General features: G+C 52.0%; 1 protein-coding gene across 20 annotated transcripts in view; it reads right to left on the bottom strand.

Moving 5' to 3' along the window:
• The window catches only part of MACF1 (microtubule actin crosslinking factor 1), a 519,073-nt gene that overhangs the window by 320,590 nt on the left and 177,181 nt on the right, over window positions 1-21,302 (bottom strand). For all 20 annotated transcript variants that reach the window (XM_075336189.1, XM_075336201.1, XM_075336203.1 and 17 more), the window contains 7 exons: window positions 11,734-11,862; window positions 11,468-11,545; window positions 11,163-11,324; window positions 10,947-11,051; window positions 10,742-10,837; window positions 9,204-9,329; window positions 8,965-9,117 (listed from right to left, as the gene is read on the bottom strand). In XM_075336189.1, the coding sequence (XP_075192304.1) occupies window positions 8,965-9,117; window positions 9,204-9,329; window positions 10,742-10,837; window positions 10,947-11,051; window positions 11,163-11,324; window positions 11,468-11,545; window positions 11,734-11,862 (849 nt within the window). The remainder of the gene's footprint in view (window positions 1-8,964; window positions 9,118-9,203; window positions 9,330-10,741; window positions 10,838-10,946; window positions 11,052-11,162; window positions 11,325-11,467; window positions 11,546-11,733; window positions 11,863-21,302) is intronic.

Here is a 21,302-nt window from a genome sequence, read left to right as displayed (position 1 = left end):
CTGCAGCATCGCTCGTTCTCCCGTCTGTGTCAGCGGCAGCGCCGCTGAGTGGAGCCATCCCCGTTACCTTGCGATCATCTCCTGTGCCGTCGGCTGGGTGGAGACTAGCTGCGCGCACAGCGATGACGTCATCGCTGTGCGCACGTGTCCACACGCAGCCGGCACAGACACAGGAGATGATCGTGATGCAGCAGGGTAACGGGGACGGCTCCTCTCAGCGGCGCTGCCGCTGACACAGACGGGAGGACAAGTGATGCTGCAGGAGAATGGGGACGGCACCACTCAGTGGCGCTGCCGCTGACACGGACCGGAGGACGAGTGATGCTGCAGGGAGTGAGGTGAGCTGAGGTGAGTATGAACGTTTATTTCTTTTTATGTGCCACAGGATGCGGACATACACCAGGATGGGGGTATAATATGAGCAGGATGGGGTCATCTGAGCAGGATGGGGTCATCTGAGCAGGATGGGGGTCATACGAGCAGGATGGGGGTCATACGAGCAGGATGGGGGTCATACGAGCAGGATGGGGGTCATACGAGCAGGATGGGGGTCATACGAGCAGGATGGGGGTCATACGAGCAGGATGGGGGTCATACGAGCAGGATGGGGGTCATACGAGCAGGATGGGGGTCATACGAGCAGGATGGGGGTCATACGAGCAGGATGGGGGTCATACGAGCAGGATGGGGGTCATACGAGCAGGATGGGGGTCATACGAGCAGGATGGGGGTCATACGAGCAGGATGGGGGTCATACGAGCAGGATGGGGGTCATACGAGCAGGATGGGGGTCATACGAGCAGGATGGGGGTCATACGAGCAGGATGGGGGTCATACGAGCAGGATGGGGGTCATACGAGCAGGATGGGGGTCATACGAGCAGGATGGGGGTCATACGAGCAGGATGGGGGTCATACGAGCAGGATGGGGGTCATACGAGCAGGATGGGGGTCATACGAGCAGGATGGGGGTCATACGAGCAGGATGGGGGTCATACGAGCAGGATGGGGGTCATACGAGCAGGATGGGGGTCATACGAGCAGGATGGGGGTCATACGAGCAGGATGGGGGTCATACGAGCAGGATGGGGGTCATACGAGCAGGATGGGGGTCATACGAGCAGGATGGGGGTCATACGAGCAGGATGGGGTCATACGAGCAGGATGGGGGTCATACGAGCAGGATGGGGGTCATACGAGCAGGATGGGGGTCATACGAGCAGGATGGGGGTCATATGAGCAGGATGGGGTCATACGAGCAGGATGGGGTCATACGAGCAGGATGGGGTCATCTGAGGAGGATGGGGTCATGCGAGCAGGATGGGGTCATCTGAGGAGGATGGGGTCATCTGAGGAGGATGGGGTCATATCAGCAGGATGGGCGCATATGCAATGATGGGTTATATAGCAGGATGCGGCCATATGCCAGTATATAGCAGGATGCGGCCATATGGCAGGATGACGGTATATAGCAGGATGAGAGACAAGAAGGGAATTTTGTTTACTTATCGTAAATTCATTTTCTTCTAGCTCCTATTGGGAGACCCAGACAATTGGGTGTATAGCTACTGCCTCCGGAGGCCACACAAAGCATTACACTTTAAAAAGTGTAACCCCTCCCCTCTGCCTATACACCCCCCGTGCATCACGGGCCCATCAGTTTTGGTGCCAAAGCAGGAAGGAGGAAAACTTATAAATTGGTCTAAGGTAAATTCAATCCGAAGGATGTTCGGATAACTGAAACCATGAACCAAAAGAACAATTCAACATGAACAACATGTGTACACAAAAGAACAAACAGCCCGAAGGGAACAGGGGCGGGTGCTGGGTCTCCCAATAGGAGCTAGAAGAAAAGGAATTTACGGTAAGTAAACAAAATTCCCTTCTTCTTTGTCGCTCCATTGGGAGACCCAAACAATTGGGACGTCCAAAAGCAGTCCCTGGGTGGGTAAAATAATACCTCGATAAAAAGAGCCGTAAAACGGCCCCCTCTTACAGGTGGGCAACCGCCGCCTGAAGGACTCGCCTACCTAGGCTGGCATCTGCCGAAGCATAGGCATGCACCTGATCGTGTTTCGTGAAGGTGTGCAGACTCGACCAGGTAGCCGCCTGACACACCTGCTGAGCCGTAGCCTGGTGCCGCAATGCCCAGGACGCACCTACGGCTCTGGTAGAATGGGCTTTCAGCCCTGAAGGAATCGGAAGCCCAGAAGAATGATAGGCTTCAAAAATCGGTTCCTTAATCCACCGAGCCAAGGTAGACTTGGAAGCCTGCGACCCCTTACGCTGGCCAGCGACAAGGACAAAGAGCGCATCAGAGCGGCGCAGGGGCGCCGTGCGAGACACGTAGATCCGGAGTGCTCTCACTAGATCTAACAAATGCAAATCCTTTTCACATTGGTGAACTGGATGAGGGCAAAATGAAGGCAAGGAAATATCCTGATTGAGATGAAAAGTGGACACCACCTTAGGGAGAAAGTCCGGGACCGGACGCAGAACCACCTTATCCTGGTGAAAAACCAGGAAAGGGCCTTTGCATGACAGCGCTGCAAGCTCTGACACTCTACGGAGTGAAGTAACCGCCACTAGAAATGCCACCTTCTGCGAAAGACGTGATAGAGAGACATCCCGCAGCGGCTCAAAAGGTGGTTTTTGAAGAGCCCGTAGAACCATGTTGAGATCCCAGGGTTCCAGCGGACGCTTGTAAGGTGGGACTATGTGGCAAACTCCCTGCAGGAACATGCGGACCTGCGGAAGCCTGGCTAGACGCTTTTGAAAAAACACGGAAAGTGCCGAGACTTGACCTTTGAGAGAGCCGAGAGACAAACCCTTGTCCAATCCCGATTGAAGGAAGGAAAGAAACCTGGGTAAGGCAAACGGCCAGGGGATAAACCCCCTCTCAGAGCACCAGGCTAAGAAGATCCTCCAAGTTCTGTGATAGATCTTGGCTGACGTTGGCTTCCTGGCCTGTCTCATAGTGGCAATGACATCATGAGATAACCCTGAGGACGCTAAGAGCCAGGACTCAATGGCCACACAGTCAGGTTGAGGGCCGCAGAATTCACATGGAAAAATGGCCCTTGAGATAGCAAGTCTGGTCGGTCTGGGAGCGCCCACGGTTGCCCCACCGTGAGATGCCACAGATCCGGGTACCACGACCGCCTCGGCCAATCTGGAGCGACGAGGATGGCGCGGCGGCAGTCGGACCTGATCTTGCGCAACACTCTGGGCAGCATTGCTAGAGGAGGGAATACATAAGGCAGTTGAAACTGCGACCAATCCTGAACTAAGGCGTCCGCCGCCAGAGCTCTGTGGTCCTGAGAACGTGCCATGAATGCCGGGACCTTGTTGTTGTGCCGAGACGCCATGAGATCGACGTCCAGCGTTCCCCAGCGGCAACAGATCTCTTGAAACACGTCCGGGTGGAGAGACCATTCCCCCGCGTCCATGCCCTGGCGACTGAGGAAGTCTGCTTCCCAGTTTTCTACGCCCGGAATGTGAACCGCGGAGATGGTGGAGGCTGTAGCCTCCGCCCACAGCAGAATCCGCCGGACTTCTTGGAAGGCTTGACGACTGCGAGTGCCGCCCTGGTGGTTGATGTACGCAACCGCCGTGGCGTTGTCCGACTGTATGCGGATCTGCCTGCCCTCCAGCCACCGATGGAACGCCTTGAGGGCTAGATACACTGCCCTTATCTCCAGAACATTGATCTGAAGGGAAGACTCTGTCGGAGTCCAGGTTCCCTGAGCCTTGTGGTGGAGAAAAACCGCTCCCCATCCTGACAGGCTCGCGTCCGTCGTGACCACAGCCCAGGATGGGGGCAGAAAGGATTTTCCTTTCGACAGAGAAGTGGGGAGAAGCCACCACTGAAGAGAGGTCTTGGCTTCCAGAGACAGAGAGACGTTCCTGTCCAAGGACGTCGGCCTCTTGTCCCATTTGCGGAGAATGTCCCATTGGAGTGGACGCAGATGAAATTGCGCAAATGGAACTGCCTCCATTGCTGCCACCATCTTCCCCAGGAAGTGCATGAGGCGCCTCAAGGGGTGCGACTGTGCCTGAAGAAGGGATCGCACCCCTGTCTGCAGCGACCGCTGTTTGGCCAGCGGCAGCTTGACCATCGCTGAGAGAGTATGAAACTCCATTCCGAGGTACGTCAGTGACTGGGTCGGAGACAATTTTGACTTTGGAAAATTGATGATCCACCCGAACCTCTGGAGAGTCTCCAGAGCAACGGTCAGACTGTGTTGACAAGCCACCCGTGAGGGTGCCTTGACTAGGAGATCGTCTAGGTAAGGGATCACCGAGTGGCCCTGAGAGTGAAGGATCGCTACGACGGATGCCATGACCTTGGTGAAGACCCGTGGGGCTGTCGCCAGGCCGAAAGGCAGTGCCACAAACTGAAGGTGTTCGTCCCCGATGGCGAAACGCAGGAAGCGTTGATGCTCTTGAGCGATCGGCACATGGAGATAGGCATCTTTGATGTCGATTGATGCTAGGAAGTCTCCTTGGGACATCGAAGCGATGACAGATCGGAGGGATTCCATGCGAAACCTCCTGGTTGTCACATGTCTGTTGAGTAATTTTAGGTCCAAAACGGGACGGAATGAGCCGTCCTTTTTTGGCACCACGAACAGATTGGAGTAAAAACCGCGACCGCGTTCCTGAAGGGGAACGGGGATCACCACTCCTTCTGTTTTCAGAGTGTCCACCGTCTGAAAAAGCGCAACGGTCCGCTCGGGGGGCGGAGATGTTCTGAAAAAACGAGTCAGAGGACGAGAGCCGAACTCTATCCTGTAACCGTGAGACAGAATGTCCCTCACCCATCGGTCTTGGACATGTGGCCACCAGGCGTCGCAAAAGCGGGAGAGCCTGCCACCGACCGAGGATGCGGTTTGGGGCGGCCGAAAGTCATGAGGAGGCCGCCTTGGAGACGGTGCCTCCAGCTGTCTTTGGAGGACGTGACTTAGACCGCCATGCAGAAGAGTTCCTCTGGCTCTTCTGTGGTCTGTTGGACGAGAAGGGTTGGGATCTGGCTGAGGGCCGAAAGGACCGAAACCTCGCTTGAACTTTCCGTTGCTGAGGTCGGTTTGGTTTGGGTTGGGGTAAGGACGAGTCCTTTCCCTTGGATTGCTTAATAATTTCATCCAATCGCTCGCCAAACAGTCGGTCGCCAGAAAAAGGCAAACCGGTCAAGAACTTTTTGGAAGCAGAGTCTGCCTTCCATTCGCGTAGCCACATGGCCCTGCGGACTGCCACAGAATTGGCTGATGCAACCCCTGTACGGCTAGCCGAGTCCAGGACAGCATTCATGGCGTAGGATGCAAATACTGACGCCTGAGAAGTCAAAGATGTTACTTGTGGCGCAGCGGTACGGGTGACCGCATTAATCTCAGACAGACAAGCTGAGATAGCCTGGAGTGCCCACACTGCTGCAAAGGCTGGGGCAAAAGATGCGCCTATGGCTTCATAGATGGATTTCAGTAGTAGCTCTATCTGCCTGTCCGTGGCATCCTTGAGCGATGCACCGTCAGCCACTGCTACTACGGATCTAGCCGCCAGTCTAGAGACTGGAGGATCCACCTTGGGACACTGAGCCCAACCCTTAACCACGTCAGCGGGGAAGGGGTAACGTGTGTCATTAAGGCGTTTAGTAAAGCGCTTGTCCGGGAAAGCCCTGTGCTTCTGGACAGCATCTCTAAAGTTAGAGTGATCGAAGAAAGCAGTCCGTGTACGTTTAGGAAACCTAAACTGGTGTTTCTCCTGTTGTGAAGCCGAATCCTCTGTAGGCGGAGTTGGGGGAGACAGATCTAGCACCTGGTTGATGGATGCTATAAGATCATTTACTATGGCGTCCCCTTCAGGTGTATCCAGATTGAGAGCAACATCAGGGTCAGAGTCCTGAGCTGCGACCTCCGCCTCCTCCTCTAGAGAATCCTCAAGCTGAGACCCCGAACTGCGTGAAGAAGTCGGGGAAGATTCTAAGCGAGCCCGCTTAGCTGGTCTGGGACTACGGTCCGTGCCGGAGTCCTGCACGTAATAACTAGAGGCCACACCAGGAACACGCTTAGTCGCAGACCGAGAGGGGCCTGGGGGTGATCCCGCAGTGCCCGGGGCCTGTGTAAGGGCCGGTCTGGACTGCAAAACCTCTAGAAACTTAGCAGACCATTTATCCATAGACTGAGTCATGGAATGAGAAAGCGACTCAGAGAGTGTGTCAGCTAAAACAGCAAACTCTGTCCCTGCCATCTGGACAGGGGGGGCCGGTGGTTCTACCTGGGCCGAGGGACCCCCTAGTGCCTCAGGCTCCGGCTGAGCGAGTGCCACAGGGGCCGAGCATTGCTCACAGTGAGGGTAGGTGGAACCTGCAGGTAACATAGCCGCACAAGAGGTACAGGTAGCAAAATAACCCTGTGCCTTGGCCCCCTTGCTCCTTGTGAACGACATGCTGTTGTCTCCCAGGAGCGTGATCACTGAGGGTATATAGCCACAAGTTAACAATACAGCTGAACCGGAAAAGTATACAAATATAATGTATCTATATACAGTTCAGCACCCTAGGGGGACCAGCACCGGTAACCGGTGTGGCTTACCAACCGCTCCAGCGGTGTGTGGCCACCAGATTCCCTGCCTCGGGTCTCCCAGAGCTGCAGCAGACGTCCTCCACCGGCAGGATGTGTTAAAACATGGCTGTCGGCGTTCACAGGGGAGGAGGGAGCCGTGGGCGGACTTACAAAAGTGCGGGAATCTGGTGGCCCATAGGGATTAGTGAGGGGGGAGGAGGACAGCTATGTGTGCTCCAGCCCTCACTGTCGGCGTCAGCCCGACCGTCCCGCCCTTGCCCCTGACTGGCAGGCCCGTGGGCAGGCGTTCAATGTACTAGGCCACAAAAGCTGGGGACTAAAGTAGAAACCGCGGCCGGCCAGCAGGCATGGTCGGCGCGGTAGTCCCGTACAAAAAACCAACACTGCATGCGCTGCAGCGTCCGAGGCCCAGGTGCTCCATGCACCGTCCCAAAGGGGACACAGAGTACCTGTAGTTGCAGGGCCTTGTCCCTGACGATACTCAGTCTCCTGTCCGGCAGATACCACCAGGGGCTGCGGAGGGAGCCCGGTCCCAGTGCCTGGATGACCGGATAGGATCCCGTTTCACCCAGAGCCCCTAAGGGATGGGGAAGGAAAGCGGCATGTGGGCTCCAGCCTCTGTACCCGCAATGGGTACCTCAACCTTAACAACACCGCCGACTCAGTGGGGTGAGAAGGGAGCATGCTGGGGGCCCTGTAAAGGGCCCTCTTTTCTTCCATCCGAAATAGTCAGCAGCTGCTGCTGACTAAAATGTGGAGCATTGTGTGCATGTGTGCCTCCTTCAACACAAAGTTAAAAAACTGATGGGCCCGTGATGCACGGGAGGGTGTATAGGCAGAGGGGAGGGGTTACACTTTTTAAAGTGTAATGCTTTGTGTGGCCTCCGGAGGCAGTAGCTATACACCCAATTGTCTGGGTCTCCCAATGGAGCGACAAAGAAATACTGTATATACAAGGCAGGAGGATCATTACCAGGATGCGGCACCTTGGTAGAGAATTTGGGGACATTACCCCCATAACAGTGTAGGCAGCAGATCCTCGCCCCATAACAGTGTATGATGACCACATTTTTTGCTTAAAATTTTATTTTCCTATTTTCCTCCTCTAAAACCAGGGTGCGTCTTATAGTCCGGTGCGTCTTATAGTCCGAAAAATACGGTACCTTATCAGCGAAGTCGCTGTGACTGCCGAACAATCCCTCCTTCAAGGGGGAGGTGCGTTCAGCGTCATAGCAACGTCTCTGCGGCGTCACTAAGCGGCCGCCCAATAGCAGGGAAGGGGCGGAGATGAGCGGCCGGAACATGCCGCCCACCTTCTTCCTTCCTCATTGCCGGTGGACGCAGGTAAGGAGATGTTCGTCGTTTCTGCGGTGTCACACGTACCGATGTGTGACGCCGCAGAAGCGACGAACAACCAGCGGCATGGACCACCAACGATATTATGGAAAGGAGCAACGTGTCAACGATCAACAATCAACGATTTTTGACGTTTTTGTGATAGTTGATCGTCGCTCCTTGGTGTCACACGCTGCGATGTCGCTAACGGCACCAGATCTACGTCACTAACGACGTGACCCAGACGATATATCGTTAGCGATGTCGCAGCGTGTAAAGCACCCTTTAGTCTAACATGTATGGGTGGCTTCAAACTTGCCCAACCCAAGGCACCAGAGAGGTGACAGAGCGGCGTACACAATAGATGGACAGCCGATCAAGGATTCGGCCGATCAAGGATTCGGCCGACTTTAGTCTAACGTTTGTGGGAACCTTAAAGAAGTGGTTCACCCACATTTATTATTGACCACAACGACATTATGTTGAGACACAAGGCTTCTCTCAAATACCTTGTGTTGCCAATACTGCCTGTGAGTGGTGCTATTGCAGTCAGCTCTTCGCCATTGACTGACTCCCGGGCTTCATGACCTCGGAGATCCGGTGACATCACGTCAACTTCCAGCTTACCTCACATCACCGCGGCAGCCCAAGTCCCTGTGAATCACTGGGCTGTAGGCGGAGTTTCACCGCTCATCACAGCCCAGCAACCCTCCTGCTTGTGCACTTTGCAAGCAAAGGAGGAGTGAGCAGGGAGGTGCTGCGCTGTGACGAGTTACTCACTGAGACTGGCGCTGACCGCGGTGATGTGAGGTGAGGAAGACGTTGACGTGACATCATCGGATCCCCGAGGTCACGGAGCTCGGGGTGAGGCGATGGGGAACAGCAGTCTGCAATAGCGCCTCTCACAGGCAGTATTGGCAACACAAGGTATTTGAGAGAAGCCTTGTGTCTCAACATAATATCGCTGTGGCCAATAATGAGTAAGGGTGAACCACCCCATTAAGCTCCAGCAGAGGAGAAACTTTTCTTGGAACGCTCATGTTTCCTACCTCAATTTGCCGATAATCACACACAGCTCTGATGGGCAGGGTTCCACTCAGGTTATGGTCAGGATTTCTAGGCCTAAGTTGTACAATGTTCCTGGATCTCCCTACCAAACTGGCCACAGTACTTCTGGATTGGATGAGTTGTTCTTTCTCTTCCTAAGAAAAGATCAGAAAGGCCAAGGTATTAACACAACATCATAAGGGGTATATTAAAAGGCGAACAGGTAAAAATCCTGACTAACCATAGAGTCTTGCAACATGTCTTCCAATCGGTTCATACTTGTATTGCGGTCAGAGGAATATTTCCTTTTTATTGACTCCTGGAGATTTTTCAGATAAACCTCTGATTCGCGCACATCACTGAAGAACTGTGGGATAACAATGAAAGATTAGCATTAAGGTCTGTTCCCCATCCCGACATCAGGAATGGGTTTTGACAGATGGCATTTGCAAATTATAACTTAATATTTCAAGAATGGCTGAATATGTTAACACTTTTCTTTTGTTTACAGCTCATTGCCTTGGAGACCGACGACTGCTGCTAAACAGAAGAACAGGCGTAGGGCATACAAGTTCTTTTCCACTGAATTCATAAGCACTGGAGTGCGCTGTTACCCCCAATGACTCCTATTTTAAAGGGAATATGTCACCAATTTTTTGCCACACAATTTGAGAGCAGCATAATGTAGAGACAAAGACCCTAATTCCAGCAATGTATCACTTATTGGGCTGCCTAGTGTAGTTTGTAAAATATTACTTTTTTTTATTAGCAGGAGAGTACATATAGAGGACTACTTGGCCTATAGTAAGGTAGTCCAACCACGCCTCCACCTCTGAGCATTCTGTTTATGCACAGTGTACATCATAAACTGCCATTCAGTAGTGTGGTTGGGGTATACAGAGCTCAGCATTCAGAGAACAGATAAATCTGCAGCAGATAAAACAGCTTTTAATCAAAACTGCAGCTACCAGCAAAGTAGGTGACATTGCTGGAATTATGATCAATGCCTGGGGACAGATTGCCTTTAAGAGAAGTGTCTGTAAAAAAGAGCAGACAGCATCAGTAGTATTGAGAGATACGTGGGTGGGTGTGGATGTGTGTGACATTATATATATATATATATATATATATATATATATATATATATATATATATATATATATATATATATATACATATATATATACATATATATATATATACATATATACACACACATACACACACACATATTATATATATATACACACACACACACACACAATATATATTTTTTTCGTTTCAAGCAGTAATGACAATCTGTCACCAGGTTTTTGCTGTCCTTTCTGAGAGTAGCATGATGTAGGGGCATAGGGGCAGAGGCCATGATTCAAGCAATGAGTCAATTACTGGGCTGATTGCTAAAATTTTTATAAAAATCACTGTTTTAATCTGCTGCAGATATAGCTGTTCTCTGAATGCTGAGCTCTGTGTAACCGCACCTCTGTATCGTGTATACAGAAAGCTGCCAATCAGTGGTGGGGGTGGGGTTACACGGAGTTCATGAATATGGAGGACTACAGGATAGAATTTTCACTAGTCTTCTAGTGCATCTTCTGCTGATAAAACTGGTATTTTATAATAACTACAGCAAGCAGCTCAGTGACACATTGTTGGAATGAGGATCTCTGTCTCTACATTATGCTGCTCTCAGATGGGGGAGCAAAATCCTGGTGACAGATTCCCTTTAAGAAAAAAATAAAATATCGACCCTTTTTATACAAACGGCAAATAACTTACCTGGAAATACGCAGAATTTTCCTTTAAATGCTGCTCTACACAAAAACATAACTGCTGTACCCATTGCCACTGGGAGACAACCGCAGCACTGTATGCCTGAAATACACACATGGAGAGAGACCGTTGGTAAAATTGACAAATTGGCTTTCTCATAGGCTATATAGAGTACATTATCCGTGTAATGTCAATCTGACTCCCTACATACCTCCACAGTTTGTTTTGCGGGATGATTTTCCAGTGACAATAATTCAGCAGTTTCTTGCAAAGCCTGAATGACCTCGTGCTTCTGCTCCAGCTCCAGTGTAAGCTCCTGGAGAAGAGCGACAGGAAACACACAACTGATCAGTAATAATGTGCACAGGATGTACTACATCCAATCCCAAAGCATCACCTGCATTCACATTAGGCACACGATACTTACAGAAAAGTAATCCTTCTTCATCTCCATGTTGGAATTTCCATCACTCCAGTCGTAAGCCAGCTCATCCTCTTCCTTCTCATTCAACCAGATGATCTGTGCTGTAGCTCGGGACACAAAACTATGGAGGCTCTCTAAGTGGCGTAAACGGGAGCTTGATGTTTCCTATACAGAACAGCAGTACAATGATGTCACTTTATATTCAATATTTCTTTATTGTTTTACAAGAAGACATATCCAAGTTTATGAGGTCACTTTAGAAGCTGGAAAAATAAACTTTCATGGTTGTATGCCATATATCTCCTTACCCTTAGTTTGCAATATTGGATTTCAAGCTTGTTTAACGTCTCTCTGTAACTGCTGCGGAAATTAGGAGACATTTTAACCTATAATGAAACAAGAGTGACATTCTCATTACTTTATATGCCATGTCTGTGCATTTTTGCTTATAAGAACATGTAGGTGGAAGCTCCAGTAATAGAAAAGATGACCCTATACATAAAGCATTACTAATGACCTGACTCCAAGTTATTATATAGATGTGTGGCTTAGGAATACATTTCTACACACCCACCTCATAACTCCTCGCTTCTCGCAAACTGGAGGACAACTCCTCCACACTGGTGTGTACTTGGCGTTGGTTTTCTAGCTGACTCTCCACACTTGGAAGATCACTGCCCCATTCTGCACGTTCCAGTTTTAACTGGAGGAGAAAAAAGGACTGAGTTTTACACAACGCTTTGATTTACATATTCTGTCTGCAATCCAAAGTTAATACCTTTACAATAAGTGAATGACATAGGAAATAACAATAAGTGAGTCACATAGGAAATACTTTCTTTCATTTTTCAATAAGACTAAAGGCCCCATACCGTTGTGGCCAAAACGTTTAAGGGTACTTTCACACTTGCGTTGTTTTCCTTCCTTCACAATCCGCCCTTTTGGAAAACAGCGGAATCCGTTAACGGATTCCGCTGTTTCACATAGACTTGTATGGGTAACGGATTGTGCCAAAAGTACCTGCTTTGCTTCCGCTGGCCGACGCTGCGTTGCTTCCACCGGGCGGAAGGAACGCAGCATGTAACGTTTTTTTGAGCAGCGAAATCCTTAGGATTTCACTGCGCATGCTCTCTCTGGCTCCCTGCACCCGTAACCAGGGTACACAACGGGTAACCAAGCAAACTGCTTTGCTTAGCTACCCGATATTTACCCTGGCTACGTGTGCAAGGAGCCACTGCTAAGTGGTGTACGCTGGTAACCAAGGTAAATATCGCGAAACCAAGCAAAGTGCTTTGCTTAGTTACCCGATATTTACCCTGGCCAAGTGTGCAGGGAGCCCGACACTTTCCCCGCTCGGCTCCGCCCCCTCCCGCACTCCACTCCGCATGCACACAGGCATACACACACGCACACACACACACACACACACACACACACACACACACCTGTCCTCAGCGCCATGGCCCCGCTCGGCTCCACCCACCCCGCACTCCGCTCCCCACACACATTCTCGGCGGCCGAACGATCAGCTCCAGCGCTCGGCGACTGGTTGCTGTGAGCGATCAGCTGAGCGCCGGGCTGCTGTGAGCGATCAGCTGAGTGCCCGGCGACCGGCTGCTGTGAGCGATCAGCTGAGCGCCCGGCGACCGGCTGCTGTGAATTGGCATTATTATTTGTATGCTTATTATACTATAATTATGTGTGGTGAAGTTATCCTTATTGACTTCTTGCTTTATTAATATGATTGTAATACTTCAATAAAAAAATAGTTTTATTAATTTTGGGTCAAGTACCACTTTTTTTCTGTCGAGATGTTGTAATATAACAAATCATCTACTGTAGAAGAGAGAGCTTAAGTTGAAGTTAACAATGCTTCAGGAACCCCAAGAAAGTCAAGCAATCGCCAAGACTGTCTCCTAAAGGGCTGTTTCACACATCCGACATTTCACCGGATTACCACATTCGGCACACTCCAGTATAGTGTAATACAGTACAATGGCATTGCGGTAACCTATCCTGTCATGTGACCAAAGCATGTGACCGGAGCTTGCCGCGATGCCATTGTACTGTATTACACTCCGGTAATCCGTGAAAAAGAGAATTTTACTTACCGTAAATTCTTTTTCTTATAGTTCCGTATTGGGAGACCCAGACATTGGGTATATAGCTTCTGCCTCCGGAGGACACACAAAGTACTACACTAAAAAGTGTAGCTCCTCCCTCTGAGCATATACACCCCCTGGATAACCAGATCTAGCCAGTTTAGTGCAAAAGCTGAAGGAGAATAGCCACCCACAAGTAAAGACAGAGCAAGAACCGGAACAACCGGAGCCTCTGTCTACGACAACAGCCGGTGATAACACGCGGAACAAGAAACTGCCAACAGGCAACAGGGAGGGTGCTGGGTCTCCCAATACGGAACTATAAGAAAAAGAATTTACGGTAAGTAAACAAAATTCTCTTTTTCTTTATCGTTCCTATGGGAGACCCAGACATTGGGACGTCTCAAAGCAGTCCATGGGTGGGAATAAACAGAAAAACTGAGAAGTAGGCGGAGCCTAACTTCACAAATGGGCGACAGCCGCCTGAAGGATGCGTCTGCCCAAGCTCGCATCTGCCGAAGCATGAGCATGCACTTGGTAGTGCTTTGAAAAGGTATGCAGGCTAGTCCAAGTGGCAGCCTGACAGACCTGCTGAGCCGTAGACTGGTGCCTGAAAGCCCAAGAGGCACCGACAGCTCTGGTCGAGTGTGCCTTGATCCCCGGCGGGGGAGGCACCTGAGTACACTGGTAGGCATCGGAAATGGCCGACCTAATCGAACGAGCTAAGGTCGGCTTAGAAGCCGAGAGGCCCTTACGCCGACCTGTGGTTACCACAAAAAGAGAGGTGCACCGCCTAAGAACAGCGGTGCGAGACACATAGATCCGGAGCGCCCGCACCAGATCCAGAGTATGCAACGCTTTTTCAAAGCGATGAACAGGAGCCGGACAAAAGGAAGGCAGGGAAATGTCCTGGTTAAGGTGGAAAGGAGAAACCACCTTAGGGAGAAAGTCCAGAGTCGGACGGAGAACCACCTTGTCTTGATGAAAAACCAAAAAAGGTGACTCCAAAGAGAGCGCAGCCAAATCAGAGACTCTCCTGAGGGAAGTTATGGCCACTAGAAAGACCACTTTCTGTGAAAGACGAGACAAAGAAACCTCCCTAAGAGGCTCAAAGGGGGGTTTCTGCAAGGCCGTGAGGACCAAATTGAGGTCCCAGGGATCCAAGGGCCGCCGGTAAGGCGGAATGATGTGAGACGCGCCCTGCATGAAGGTGCGGACCTGAGCCAGCCGGGCGATACGCCGCTGGAACAGCACTGACAGAGCCGAGACTTGTCCCTTGAGGGAATTGAGGGATAGTCCTAGCTGCAGACCAGACTGTAGAAAGGACAGAAGGGTCGGCAAGGAAAAAGGCCAAGGAGCATGGCCGGAAGAGCGACACCAGGACAGGAAAATTCTCCAGGTCCTGTGATAGATTTTTGCCGAGGAAGACTTCCGAACCCGAGTCATAGTGGAGATGACTTCAGGAGGAATACCAGAAGCCGTCAAGATCCAGGACTCAAGAGCCACGCCGTCAATCTGAAAGCCGCAGAATTCTGGCGGAAAAACGGACCTTGTGAGAGAAGGTCTGGACGGTCCGGAAGATGTCACGGCACCTCTACGGACAGATGGAGCAGGTCTGGGTACCAAGCTCGCCTGGGCCAGTCCGGAGCAATGAGGATGACCCGACGGCCCTCCATTCTGATCTTGCGCAGAACTCTGGGCAAGAGAGCTAGAGGGGGAAACACGTAGGACAGACGAAACTGGGACCAATCTTGAACCAGAGCGTCCGCTGCAAAGGCCTGAGGATCGTGGGAGCGAGCCACGTAAACCGGAACCTTGTTGTTGTGCCGGGATGCCATTAGATCCACTTCCGGAGTGCCCCACTTGCGGCAGATTGACTGAAACACTGCCGGATGCAGGGACCACTCGCCACTGTCCACGGTTTGACGGCTGAGATAATCTGCTTCCCAGTTTTCCACGCCTGGGATGTGGACTGCGGATATGGTGGACTTGGAGTCCTCCGTCCATTGAAGGATGCGTTGAACCTCCAACATTGCCAGGCGGCTGCGTGTCCCGCCTTGGTTATTGATGTAGGCAACCGCTGTCGCGTTGTCTGACTGGACTCGGATGTGCTTGCCCGTCAAAAGGTGGTGAAAGGCTAGGAGGGCTAGAAGCACAGCTCTGGTTTCCAGCACATTGATCGAGAGGGCTGATTAGGACGGAGTCCAAGTGCCCTGTGCTCGGTGGTGGAGACATACCGCTCCCCAGCCGGATAGACTGGCATCCGTGGCGAGGATCACCCAGGACGGGGCCAGGAAGGAGCGTCCCTGAGACAGAGAGAGAGGGGCTGAAGCCACCACTGAAGGGAGCCCCTGGTCTGTGGCGACAGAGCCACTAGCCTGTGCAAGCAGGAAGTCCGCTTGTCCCAACAGCGGAGAATGTCCAGCTGCAGAGGACGCAGATGGAACTGGGCCAAGGGAACAGCCTCCATCGACGCCACAATCTGACCCAGCACCTGCATTAGGTGCCTGATGGAATGACGGCGGGGCCTCAGCAGAGAGCGCACCGCCAGATGGAGGGACTGCTGTTTGACTAAGGGCAGCTTCACAAGTGCCGGCAGAGTCTCGAACTGCATCCCTAGGTACGTGAGCCTCTGGGTTGGAGTCAGAGTGGATTTGGGCAAATTGACAAGCCACCCGAATTGGGCTAGAGTGGCGAGAGTGAGCGAGACACTCCGCTGACAGTCTGCGCTGGATGAAGCCTTGACTAGAAGGTCGTCCAGGTAAGGAATCACTGCCAACCCCTGGAGGTGCAGAACCGCAACCACTGCTGCCATGACCTTGGTGAATACTCGAGGGGCCGTGGCTAACCCGAAGGGGAGAGCCACGAATGGGAAATGTTCCTCTCCGATTGCAAAACGTAGCCAACGCTGGTGTGAAACTGCAATTGGCACATGCAGATAGGCATCTCTGATGTCGATGGATGCCAGGAAATCTCCTTGGGTCATTGAGGCAATGACTGATCGCAGAGACTCCATGCGAAAATGACGCACCTGAACATGCTTGTTGAGAAGCTTGAGATCCAGGATGGGCCGGAAGGAACCGTCCTTTTTGGGGACTAGGAAGAGATTTGAGTAGAAACCTCTGAACCGTTCCCGGGCGGGAACCGGTACAATTACTCCGTTGGCCTGCAAGGATGCCACGGCCTGAGAGAAGGCGGCGGCCTTGGAGCAGGGGGGAGTTGACAGAAAAAATCTGTTTGGCGGGCTGGAAGAGAATTCTATCCTGTAGCCGTGGGAGATGATATCCCTCACCCACTGATCGGAGAAGTGTTGAAACCACACGTCGCCAAAGTGGGAGAGCCTGCCACCGACTAAGGACGTTGCTGGCGCGGCCAGATAGTCAAGAGGAGGCTGCCTTAGTGGCAGCAGCTCCTGCGGTCTTCTGTGGACGCGCCTTTGTGCGCCAGCTGGGTTTTTGGTCCTTGGCTGAGTTAGTGGACGAGGCCGAGGGCTTAGAGGATGACCAGTTGGAGGAACGAAACCTCAACTGGTTCCTACCCTGGGCAGGTTTCCTGGTTTTAGTTTGTGGCATGGAAGTACTCTTCCCGCCAGTAGCTTCCTTAATAATTTCATCCAGTTGTTCACCGAATAGCCTGGATCCAGCAAAAGGGAGCCCAGCAAGGTACTTCTTTGAAGAAGCATCTGCCTTCCACTCTCGAAGCCACAAGATCCTGCGGATAGCGAGGGAATTAGCCGAAGCCACCGCAGTGCGGTGAGAAGCCTCCAGCATGGCAGACATGGCATAGGATGAAAAGAAGGGAATTTTGTTACTTACCGTAAATTCCTTTTCTTCTAGCTCCAATTGGGAGACCCAGACGATTGGGTGTATAGCTACTGCCTCCGGAGGTCACACAAAGTATTACACTAAAAAGTGTAAGGCCCCTCCCCTTCTGCATATACACCCCCCGTGGATCACGGGCTGCTTCAGTTTTAGTGCAAAAGCAAGAAGGAGGAAAGCCAATAACTGGTTAAACAATTCAATCCGAAGGAACATCGGAGAACTGAAACCATTCAACATGAACAACATGTGTACCCGAACAACCAAAAAATCCCGAAGGAACAGGGGCGGGTGCTGGGTCTCCCAATTGGAGCTAGAAGAAAAGGAATTTACGGTAAGTAACAAAATTCCCTTCTTCTTCGGCGCTCCATTGGGAGACCCAGACGATTGGGACGTCCAAAAGCAGTCCCTGGGTGGGTAAATTAATACCTCAAGTTTGGACTGTAAAAACAGCCCTTCCCTACATGGAGGCAACCGCCGCCTGCAGGACTCTTCTACTTAGGCTGGCATCCGCCTAAGCGTAGGCATGCACCTGAGAACGCTTGGTGAAGGTGTGCAGACTCGCCCAGGTAGCCGCCTGGCACACCTGCTGAGCCGTAGCCTGGTGCCGTAATGTCCAGGACGCATCCACGGCTCTGGTAGAATGGGCCTTCAGCCCTGATGGAACCGGAAGCCCAGCAGAACGGTAGGCTTCAAGAATTGGTTCCTTGATCCATCGAGCCAGGGTGGATTTGGAAGCCTGCGACCCTTTGCGCTGACCAGCGACAAGTACAAAGGGTGCATCCGAGCGGCGCAGGGGCGCCGTGCGGGAAATGTAGATTCTGAGCGCTCTCATCAGATCCAACAAATACAAATCCAATTCATATCGATGAACTGGATGAGGACAAAAGGAAGGTAAGGAGATATCCTGACTGAGATGAAAAGGGGGATACCACCTTAGGGAGAAACCCCGGAATCAGGCGCAGCACTACCTTGTCTTGGTGAAACACCAAGAAGGGAGCTTTGGATGATCGCGCTGCGAGCTCGGACACTCTCTGAAGAGACGTGACCGCTACCAAAAAGGCCACTTTCTGTGAAAGTCGAGAAGTGAAACATCCCTCAGAGGCTCAAAGGGCGGCTCCTGGAGAGCAATTAGTACCCTGTTCAGATCCCATGGGTCTAACGGCCTCTTGTACGGAGGGACAATGTGACAAACCCCCTGCAGGAACGTGCGTACCTGAGGAAGTCGCCCTATGCGCTTCTGAAAGAATACAGACAGCGCTGGGACTCGTCCGTTAAGGGAGCCGAGCGACAAACCTTTTCCCAAACCAGATTGCAGGAAGGAAGGAAAAGTAGGCAATGCAAATGTCCAGGGAGACACTCCCTGAGCAGAGCACTAAGATAAGAATATCTTCCACGTCTTGTGGTGGACCTCGGCAGACGTCGGCTTCCTAGCCCGTCTCATGGTGACAATGACGTCTTGAGATAATCCTGAAGACGCTAGGATCCAGGACTCAATGGCCACACAGTCAGGTTGAGGGCTGTAGAATTCAGATGGAAAAAACGGCCCTTGGGACAGTAAGTCTGGCCGGTCTGGTAGTGCCCACGGTTGGCCGACCGTGAGATGCCACAGATGCAGGTACCACGACCTCCTCGGCCAGTCTGGGGCGACGAGGATGGCGCGGCGGCAATCGGAGCTGATCTTGCGTAGCCCTCTGGGCAACAGTGTCAGAGGGGGAAACACATAGGGTAGCTGGAACTGCGACCAATCCTGAACTAAGGCGCCTGCCGCCAGAGCTCTTTGATCGTGAGACCGCGCCATGAAAATCGGGCCCTTGTTGTTGTGCCGAGACGCCATTAGGTCGACGTCCGGCCTCCCCCAGCGGCTACAGATTTCTTGAGACCCGTCCGGGTGTAGAGACCATTCCCCTGCGTCCATGCCCTGGCGACTGAGGAAGTCTGCTTCCCAGTTTTCTACGCCCGGGATGTGAACTGCGGATATGGTGTATGCTCTGTCTTCCACCCACATCAGAAGCCGCCGGACTTCCTGGGAGGCTTGCCGACTGCGTGTTCCGCCTTGGTGGATGATGTATGCCACCGCTGCGAAGTTGTCCGACTGAATTCGGATCTGTTTGCCTTCCAGCCTCTGGTGGAAGGCTTGCAGGGCAAGATACCCTGCCCAGATTTCCAGAACATTGATCTGAAGGGTGGACTCCTCTGAAGAGAGTCCTTGCCCGTCTGAGAAAGGGGTACGTTCCTGTCTAGGGACGTTGACTTCCCATCCCATTGGCGAAGAATGTCCTATAGAAGTGGACGCAGATGAAACTGCGCGAAAAGGACTGCCTCTGCATGAGGCGTCTTAAGGGGTGTGACTGGCCTTGAAGGAGAGACTGCACCCCCGTCTGTAGTGAACGCTGTATGTCCAGCGGGAGCTGCACTATCGCTGAGAGAGTGTGAAGCTCCATGCCAAGATATGTCAGCGATTGGGTAGGTGTCAGATTTAACTTTGAAAAGTTTATGATCCACCCGAAACTCTGGAGAGTCTCCAGCGCCACGTTCAGGCTGTGTTGGCATGCCTCTTGAGAGGGTGCCTTGACAAGTAGATCGCCAAGTAAGGGATCACAGAGTGACCCTGAGAGTGCAGGACTACTCCCACTGCTGCCATGAACTTGTGAAAAGCCGTGGGGCTGTCGCCAGACCGAAGGGCAGGGCTACGAACTGAAGATGCTCGTCTTCAATAACGAATCGTAGCCAACACCGGTGCTCTGGAGCAATCCGCACGTGGAGATAAGCATCCTGATGTCTATTGACGTTAGGAAATCTCCTTGAGATATGGAGGCAATGACGGAGCGGAGGGATTCCATCCGGAACCGCCTGGTTTTCACGTGCTTGTTGAGCAGGTTTAGGTCCAAAATGGAACGGAAGAGCCGTCGTTTTTTGGTACCACAACCAGATTGGAGTAAAAACCGTATCTTGTTCCTGAGGAGGAACAGGGATTACCACTCCTTCTGCCTGCAGAAGAGCATCGGCTCGGTCGGGAGGTGAGGAAGTTCTGAAAATCTAGTCGGAGGACGAGAACAGAACTCCATCCTGTACACGTGAGACAAAATGTCTCTCACCCACCGGTCTTTGACCTGTGGCAGCTAAATGTCGCCAAAGCGGGAGAGTCTGCCACCGACCGCGGATGCGGAGAGAGAGAGCTGAACGTCATGAGGAAACCGCCTTGGTAGCGGTTCCTCCGGCTGCCTTCCTTGGGCGTGATTGAGCCTGCCAGGAATCTGCGCCTCTCTGAGCTTTTTGAGTCCTTTTGGACGAGGACAATTGGGACCTGCCCGAGCCTGGGAAGGACCGAAACCTCGACTGTCCCTTCCTCTGTTGGGTGTTGTTTGATCTGGGCCGGTGTAAGGAAGAGTCCTTACCCTTGGACTGTTTAATGATTTCATCCAATCGCTCACCAAACAGTCTGTCACCAGATAACGGCAAACTGGTTAAGCACTTTTTAGGGAAACAGAATCTGCTTTCCATTCCCTCAACCACAAGGCTCTGCGTAAAACCACGGAGTTGGCGGACGCCACCGACGTACGGCTCGTAGAGTGCAGGACAGCATTAATAGCGTAAGTCGCAATGCAGACATTGCGAGGTTAAGGACGCCATCTGCGGCACAGATGTACATGTGACAGTGTCCACGTGCGCAAGACCAGCTGAAAAAGCTTGGAATGCCCATACGGCTGCGAATGCCGGAGCAACCGACACACCGATAGCTTCATAGACAGAATTCAACCAGAGGACCATCTGTCTGTCAATGGCATCTTTAAGTGAAGTCCCATCTTCCACTGCAACTATGGATCTAGCCGCAAGCCTGGAGATAGGGGAATCCACCTTTGGACACTGGGTCCAGCGCTTGACCACGTCAGAGAGAAAAAAGGATAACGTGTATCCTTAATACGATTGGAGAACGCTTATCTGGATAAGTGTGGTGTTTCCGGATTGCTTCTCTGAAGTCAGAGTGGCCAGAAAAGTACTCAATATACGCTTGAGATACTGAAAAGGGATTTCTCCTGCTGTGAAGCTGACTCCTCCCCCGGAGGAGCTGAGGGAGAAATATCCAACATTCCCTTGATGGACGCTAGAAGATCATTCACTATGGCGTCACCATCCAGAGTATCCGGATTGAGAGCGGTCTCAGGATCAGAGTCCTGATCAGCTACGTCTGCCTCATCATACAGAGAGTCCCGCTGGGACCC

Source organism: Anomaloglossus baeobatrachus, chromosome 2, assembly GCF_048569485.1.
Source record: "Anomaloglossus baeobatrachus isolate aAnoBae1 chromosome 2, aAnoBae1.hap1, whole genome shotgun sequence".
NCBI lineage: Eukaryota > Metazoa > Chordata > Amphibia > Anura > Aromobatidae > Anomaloglossus > Anomaloglossus baeobatrachus.
Note: the sequence above shows the minus strand (reverse complement) of the source record. Positions and strands in the feature narration are given on the sequence as shown.